The sequence below is a fragment of the Sinocyclocheilus anshuiensis genome, unplaced genomic scaffold (assembly GCF_001515605.1).
Source record: "Sinocyclocheilus anshuiensis isolate Anshui unplaced genomic scaffold, SAMN03320099.WGS_v1.1 scaffold1632, whole genome shotgun sequence".
NCBI lineage: Eukaryota > Metazoa > Chordata > Actinopteri > Cypriniformes > Cyprinidae > Sinocyclocheilus > Sinocyclocheilus anshuiensis.
The window spans coordinates 241304-250077 of NW_015558674.1; the positions used below are offsets into that span (position 1 = coordinate 241304).

Consider the following 8774-nt stretch of genomic DNA (forward strand, 5'->3'; position numbering starts at 1 on the left):
ACAGACAGATAGATAGATAGATAGATAGACATACAGATAGACATACAGATATAGATATACAGACAGACAGACATACAGATAGATAGATAAATAGATAGCCAGACAGACAGACAGACAGACAGATAGATAGATAGATAGATAGATAGATAGACATACAGATAGACATACAGATAGACAGACAGACAGACAGACAGACTTAATCTTTATTCAAGCTATAAAAGTTAATCAGCGACTAGAAAAGTCCAAGGATTTCTCTTTTTCTTTTGATCTTTGATTTACGTCAGTGACAGACTTCAGCAGGTTTCACTTTAAAATCAGCGCTGTCTCTTTAAAACCTGATGCATATGACGTGGATCTGACACATATCCGATTTTCTCCCAAGATAGATAGATAGATAGATAGATAGATAGATCGTGATCTCACCTGGCTCAGCTGCCAGCCGTTGGCATCATGGGTAATGTCGGTGAGGTCAGGTGAGAGCTGAAAGAGAAGGTGAATCGGTTGATTTGAGAAAGTTCACATACGACAGTCAGTGGAAGAAACAGTCAGACTGAAACCAGCCGTTTCAGATCAGCAGAAAAGCTGGAAACTAGACCATAAGTGGGACGCAAAACGGTTTACCAAAGCTCTCCGTATCGCGACATCAGTTCAAAACACACAATCAGAGTAATAAACGCTTTTGTGCTTTTGTTCCTAACGAGGACGCATTAAATATGACAATGCATATCTGTGTGAATATCAGTTCTGTCAGATGTGAAACTCGGCGTTTCTTCCTCTTTGAAGATGAAAAGCATCAGCATGACTTACGGAGCCGCAGATCTCCCGTAATCCAGCGAGAGCCGCGTTTAATCCAGCGTCTTCATAAAGGCTCATTTGTCTGTCAGAGTCAGATCCAGCTCAGCTCACTGCAAGCTCAACTTCCTCTTCACAAGAGGAAGACGCCAGCATCGCTCTGTTTCTCTCTCGAACCGTTTGTGTCAATAAGGAAGTTGAGACGAGAAGGGTGTGAAACTCAAATTCACACGTGCATGAAGGAAGCTCTTCTTTAACTGCCAGACTCAGTCGTCTGTGGCTTCATTCACACAGTCCTGATCAAACGCGCTTCTGTTTGCACACGCTTCGATTATGAACCAGACTCGCTCCAAAAGCTCTAGAATGCAGATATGCTACATATAAATGCAAAATATGCCATTAAATCCTTCAGGACGCAGTAGCAAGTCTTGATATTCACTATCTTCATCTGGTTTGCCATTACGGTTGCAGGCAAGTTCGAGAAGCGGATTGACTTCGGTTTAGCCGTTCACACTGAAGCTGAAATCTACAATGAGTTTGCTTGCTGCATAAACGGAGCTGGAAATTCACTACGAGGAAACATAGTTATAAACTAGCCATTTGACATGAACACCATCACTAATCAATGACTAATGATCAATCAAATCTCTCGGAGCAGAAAATAGGAGCAACTGTACGGTCAGAGAATAAAACTATAAAATTAAATCTTTCAGGACACAAAAGAAATAGTGTTTATGCTTCTATCTGCTGCAGTGTTATTTTTGTATTTTTGTTATTGGTATTTATAAATATTTTTAAATCACTTTTATTTCAATTTTCATTTTTACATTAATTTATTTAAATAGATTTTTTTTATTTAATTTAAAATATTAAATATTTTAATTTTAATTTTATTATTACTATTTAATTATTACTATTTAATTAATTAAAATATTTTTAAATATTTTTAATTCATTTTTATTTTAAATTTTAATTTTGACATTAATTTATTTAAATTGAATTGTTTAAAAAATATTTAATATTTTTAATTCACTTTTATTTTCATTTTTACATTAATATATTTAAATTGATTTTTTAAATATTTAATTTAAAATATTAAATATTTAATTTTTAAATTTTATTATTACTTTAAAATATTCCTAATGAGGACGATATAAAGCAAGTGACTCTGTATGAATGAGTCACTGAATCATTGACTCACTCGATTCATTCAAACGTCTAATTTAACGGATCATTGAATCATTGACTCACTCGGTTTGTTCAAACGGCTAATTCATTCAGATATAAAGCAAGTGACTGTATGAATGAGTCACTGAATCATTGACTCACTCGATTCATTCAAACAGCTAATTAATTCAGAAATAAAGCAAGTGACTCTGTATGAATGAGTCACTGAATCTCTGACTCTCTTAACTAGCTCAAAACGACTCATTCAGTAATGAATCACTGCTGTGTGTTGATCAGAGGCGCACAAGTTCTGCTGTAGCTTTGATTGGAAATATTTTTGTTTGCGAAATTGAGCAAAAACACAATGCTGTGAAACATAGTATTAACTTCTTGTTTATTGAACTGTGTATAAATTTAATATCACATTTGCAATCATGCAGATATTGGGTAAAAACAGCACTCTTGCTGGTGTGATATTGATAAACTATCATATGATGAGGGTAATTTATCTTTTGCTCTCATATCTTGAATTTTAGGCTCATATAACTGCATTCTAACAGACTTCATCACACAGTCTGGACTGACACATGATTGGATGTCTCTGATTGGTCCACGGTCGTTGGTTCTGGAATCTGATTGGCTGCTCACCTTGTTTTGGTTTGCTCTGCGCGGAGGCTTCCATGAGCGCTCCTCGGTCACGGTGTTGACGTAGTAACAGCGTCCGGTGCCGGGGTCGCGGTACTGCTCCCACAGCTGCAGCGTCTGCAGGGGTCGTTGACCCGGCAACGGCTTGGGAGGCTCCGCCCACCGCTTCCCCTGCTCTGACAGAGAACTCTGGGAAATGTAGGCGGATGATGAGATCTGAGGAGAGAAACATTTGAGGGATTAGACAGAAATATGGTGCATATTTTACTGCGAATGCAACACATTTTATTATAACATTTATTAATATTTTAATACTTTTATTTTTGAATTGGACTTTATTTTTATATTTTCAGTTTCAATTTAAATTTCAGTAATTTTATGTGCTAAATTTTTAAACATTTCTATATAGTTTTAATTGATTTCAGTTAAAGTTTGTAATTATAGCATTGAGTATTATTTAGTATAATTTCAGTTATTTCATAAGTTTTTCATGTAATATATTTTTATTTCAGTTTTATTTAAATTACTAAAATCATTGTTAATAGTTTTAGTTTTTCTTATTTCAGTTTTAGTTTTAGTAATTTCAGTACTTTAATTTTATATTTTTATTTATTTTTTTTCCAGTTACAAACAAATATTTTTAATAGTTTTAGTTTCAGTTTTCTTATTTCAGTAAATATAAAAGTTTTTTTATATTTAGTTTTAGTTATTTTAGTACTTTAACAATGTTCAGTTTTCTCATTTCTAATTTTAAGTTGTTCATGCACTTTTAACAGCTTGTTTCTTTATTTCAGTTTCAATTTTAGTAATTTTTGTACTTCCACTTTATATTTTATTTCAGTTTTTTTTTCAATTACTAAAACTGATTTTCAATAGTTTTAGTTTCAGTTTTCTTATTTCAGTTTTAGATTTGGTAATTTTAGTACTTCAACATTTTCAGTTTTCTAATTTCTATTTTCATTTTCATATTTTATTTCAGCTTTATTATCAAAAATGATTTAGAATAGTTTTAGTTTTTCTTATTTCAGTTTTAGTTGTAGTAGTTTTAGCACTTCAACTTATTTTTTCAGTTTTGAATTACTTCATTTCTCATCTAATATTTTATTTTTTTTCAGCTTCAATTATTGACAAACAATTTTTAATAGTTTTAGTTAACAATAACAACACAGCGATGCATGAAATCAATCTCAGAGCGAGAGTTCAACCTCAACGCTGATGTAATTTTGCTTTCAAAACATTGTTTCAGCAACACTCACTGAGCTAATCACGGGATTTAAAACCTGTTTAAAAAGCAATTACTGCATTTCTTTTTGGTTCATGCAATCGTGCTTTCTGATGCAATCCTCTTAGTGTGTGTCTAATTTGTGTATGTGAGACTAATTAGTGCGTATGCAAGATGATCCAGGTTTAAAGGTGAACTTAAGAGTGCATTTTGGGACTAAAAGTGAGCGTTGTGTGTCAGTGCGGTTACAGACGTACATGCACTAAGTAAGAAAACAGCTTGAAGCCACAACTGTCAAGAGGAAGTGGCCTAAAACACAGTCAGACATGACAATATGAACAATACAAAGAGAGAGAGAAGGAATAAAAACCAGTAGAAGCCACTGAGCAATAAAACAGCTGAATGTAAAAGGTTTGCTGAGTGCACTTAAAAGCTCTGACTGATGGATTAGGGTGTGTTTATGTGCTGTGAATCTCATGGAGATGCTGCGTAAACAGAGGGATGTTTTCTGAGGTGAGAACGCTGTAGATCTGGATTATATAACTCATCTCTGTGAAGCCATATGGCCGCGGCGAGAGCGGGACGAGCGTCATGCCACAGACAAACAGCAGGTGTCTCTCTCTCTGACGTCAGCCACGTTTGACTCCTGGAGCTTGATCTATATGACTATTCAGGACTGTTACAGACTATACAGGCAGATGAAAGCGAGTCGGTTCGTTTGAAGCTCAGACGTTGCTCCATGCTGCAGGAGAAACGGTTGAAATGAAGCCTTGAACTTTTTCCACTGAGTGTGTATCTGAGCGTTTGAGAGCACGTCGCACCCTGCTTTATTACTCTAAAACGCAGAAATTAAACACTGAGAATCAATAGAGTTAAACTAATGCATGACACACAAAACACACACACACACACACACACACACACACACTCTCAACTACCTTCATCTTTACACAGAGTGCTGCACACACACACACACACACACAATCACACACACACACACACTCTCACACACAGTGTGTATTTACTGTTCACAGACGCTTCAGTTTTAACAGTGAGGGTAGATGAACAGTATGACAGTAATTTCCAGTGATGCAAACTACTCGACTTTTTTTGTTTTGAATCGAAAATACTATTATTTACATAATTCATAACTGAAAGACAAAACATTTTGCATTTTCGACAAATTAGGCATACAAATGTGACTGAATGTGTGTGCATATTTTAAAATATTATTTAGAAATAGTTCAAAATGATTAGTTCACAACTAGAATTAGATTTAATAAATAAATATATATATACTTGGTCCTCCCTAAATATTTAAGACGTGTTAATGGCATTCGATCTAATACTAGCCTCAGCTTTAACCCACAGGAAAGAATTAAAAAGTAGTTTTTTATTGGAAGCTTGTTTCTGCCACTGAATAAAAATAAATAAACAGGTAATTGTTTAAATTAAATATGAGAGTGTGTGATTATTTAGTGTGATTTTTGTATGCATATTACCAATGAAACAGATCAATGGAGAACATTTTACAAGAAAATACTTTCAATCTTTCTACTTCAGAATTTCATGTTTATTTCAATGTTACTTGCCATTTCTTTGTAAGCATTTCTAAAATTTACTAGCAATTTCTTATTATATATTTATCAATATATATGTATTGATATATTTATCATCAATAAATCAATTTTTTTCAATCTCATACATTTTTAACTAATTGAATATCGCTTGTTCCACCGATAGCAATATTTTAACCATTCATACTTTTTAACTGAATAAAATTTTATGCTTTCATAATAAACAGATTTATGCTGATTCTAATCAATTTGAATAAATGCATTTTGAAAATGATTTTATTATTTAAATAAAAAATTAAAATAGTTTAAAAGAAATGGTTAATATATAAATATATATATATACATTTTTAACTGAATAAATGCATTTTGAAAATGATTTTTTGATTTAAATAAAACATATTTTGAATATATGTTTAGTCTGCATATTATATATAATTTAACATTCATACTTTTTAACTGAATAAATGTAATTGTTTTCAAAATGATCAGATTAATGCTGATTCTAAACAATTTAAATAAGTACATTTTGAAAATATGATTTTATTATTTATATATATAATTTTTTAACTGAATAAATGCATTTTGAAAACAGTTCAATAATTGAAATAAAATAAAACCAATTCAATAATTACAATAAAAAAAGAAACACTCTGAATTTTGAAGTAGAAAGACGGAAATGGTATTTTCTTGTAAAACATAAACCAGTAATCTTTGTTTTATTTACACTTTACTACATGAATTAGAGCGTTTGCTGAGACCTGAATGTGTCTGTAATCCCTGATTATTGAGCTTAAAGACACGAGGAAACCAGAAATACACAACAGTGGGAGAGAAAGGGAAAAGAGCTCATTTGTGTAATAATGAGAGCTTATAAGCATCAGTTACCTGGATGTGTCCCTGCGTGTGTCTGCGTGTGGCTGCGTTCACGTCCCACTGGCTGTAGGATTTGGTCATGCTGCTGGGGCTCGGGTCCTGGTTCTGGTATGGGTTCTGGGTGAGGTTGCTGGAGCTTTGGCTGTGGGCGATCGGGACGCCGGGAACCGAGAGGTGACCCGAGGGCGAGGCGGAGGAACCGGAGAGGGGTAACGTCGGGAAACGTCCTCGCGCTGAGACTCTGTGTTTGTCCATCAAGGCACTGCTGCAGCTGAGATTCTCCATGGAACGATAGAACTGCTTATCAGGCACTGAGAGGAACCACAGACAAAACAGGCGAAAGAGACCTTAAAGAGACAGGTCATCCAGAAATGAAACTCTCTGAAGATCTCTACCTTTTATTATAAAACAGATAGTTCCAGTGCTTGATTCTGATTGGCTGAGCCGCGTTCGAAGCTGTTGTAAATTACTCTACAAAGTAACATACACCTTTGTTTACGTTTGTGTGTTGCTCGGCAACCACTTTGTTGCAACCACAACTGTTTCTGAGGAGCTACATTGTTTGGTGAAAGAATAATGTTTTTATTAATATCATTACACTTTATTTGGTGAAACCTTGCTACGTATATGGAATAACCGTTTTATAAAAGCAATAATCCCCAAGAAGCCGTGGTTTACAGTGAATTTATAACAGCTTCGCGTCGTACCTAACAACACCCCTTAGCTGTTGTAAATTCACTGTAAACCACGGCTTCTTGGGGATTATTGCTTTATTATGCCATCTTCCCTTATGTGCTCAAAATGTATGTTCTTTTGTACTTTCAGATGCATTTTTTGGAGAAAGTTTTAACTTATTCACAGAAATGACGCAAACTCACCAACTAATACTGTTCTTGTTACTGAAGTTTAACACTATTATTTCTGTAGCACATTAAAATAATTGCAATATTTATGACATTGCTTAAGGAAAAAATTTTGTTTATATTTCTACAATTACATTTATACATTTAAATATATTTTATATTTATTTATATTCTATATAATATTTATATAGTAAATATTTGCACACTGATATTTAATTTTAAATCATTAAATATATTTATATATAATATATTTAAATATACTTATTTACATTTTATATTTATATTTATAATATAATATTAAATATTATATATTTTTTTAAGTTTAAATTATTATTATTTTTTTTTTTACTTTTTAAGGTCATAATTTTAACTTTATATTGGCAGTAAAATAATTAATAAATTGCAGAGTCCTAGTCAAATGAACTACTTTTATGGTGCTGATCGATGACAGAATTGATTTGTGTATACATGTAATATTTATGTTCTCGAAGCATGAATATATAGATAACTACCATTTAAAGATTTGAGGTCAGTAAGACTGATATGATTTTTTTTTTTAAGAAATTAATGCTTTTATTCATCAAGGACGCATTAAATTGATCAAAAGTGACAGTAAAGACATTTATAATGTTACGCCAAGGACACATTAAATTGATCAAAAGTGGCAGTAAAGATGTATAATGTGACAAGATTTCTATTTCAAATAAATGCTGTTCTTTTGAACTTTCTATTCATCTCTGAATCCTGAAAAATAAAATGTATCAGTTTCCACAAAAATATTAATGTTTCCAACATTGATAATAATCAAAAAATGCAGCAAATCAGCATATTAGAATGATTTCTGAAGGATCATGTGACACTGAAGACTGGAGTAACGATGCTGAAAATACAGAAATAAATTACAGTTTAACAGATATTCACAGCTTTTACATTCTAATAATATTTCACTGTTTTTACTGTATTTCTGATCAAATAAATGCATCCTCAGTGATATAGTACCGACCCCAAACTTGAATGGTAGTGAATTTCTAAAAGAAACTACAGTAGATCTACCTGAGCCGTGCGTTTGCATGCAGTGTGTGAGGGAACCTCGTGGAATCATCTTGAAGCTCTCTGATGCTGATTGGCTGATAGGCAGCTCAATGACGTACGTCGCCGGCACATAAATGGGTTTGGCCTTCGCGCCGGCCCCGATCCTCCGCGCCTGCCACCAGTCAGCATTGGTCTTCTTCAGCAGCAGAAAGCGCTCGCCCTCGTGTATGGAGACCAGACGGCCGTCGACGGCGCGGTACGAGTAATCATACTGAGCCTCCAGAACCACAGTACTGCTCAGCCTGGACCTCGACCCGCCTTTAAACGCACCCGGGCCGCTCGCGGACGAGATGACGGTTCCACGGCGCCAGCTTCCCGACAGCATGGTTCCTCTCAGAGACACACAGAGGGTGAAAGCTGGACACAGACACCACTGGACCGAGACGAGAGGACAAATGCGCAGAGCGACAACACAAGTGCCATGATCTGAAACAGAAAGGCTTGTTACACAGAAATGTAGCATTGCATCACTGCTCTGCAGTGAATGGGTGCCGTCAGAATGAGAGTCCAAACAGCTGATAAAAACATCACAATAATCCACAA

General features: G+C 34.2%; 1 protein-coding gene across 1 annotated transcript in view; it reads right to left on the reverse strand.

Annotated features, from left to right (window-relative positions):
• Positions 1 to 8774, reverse strand: part of arhgap9 (Rho GTPase activating protein 9) — a 43628-nt gene that overhangs the window by 16188 nt on the left and 18666 nt on the right. Inside the window, 4 exon segments of the mRNA XM_016477574.1 lie at positions 424 to 480; positions 2608 to 2820; positions 6289 to 6587; positions 8193 to 8657. Coding sequence (XP_016333060.1) covers positions 424 to 480; positions 2608 to 2820; positions 6289 to 6587; positions 8193 to 8556 — 933 coding nt within the window. The 5' untranslated portion in view covers positions 8557 to 8657.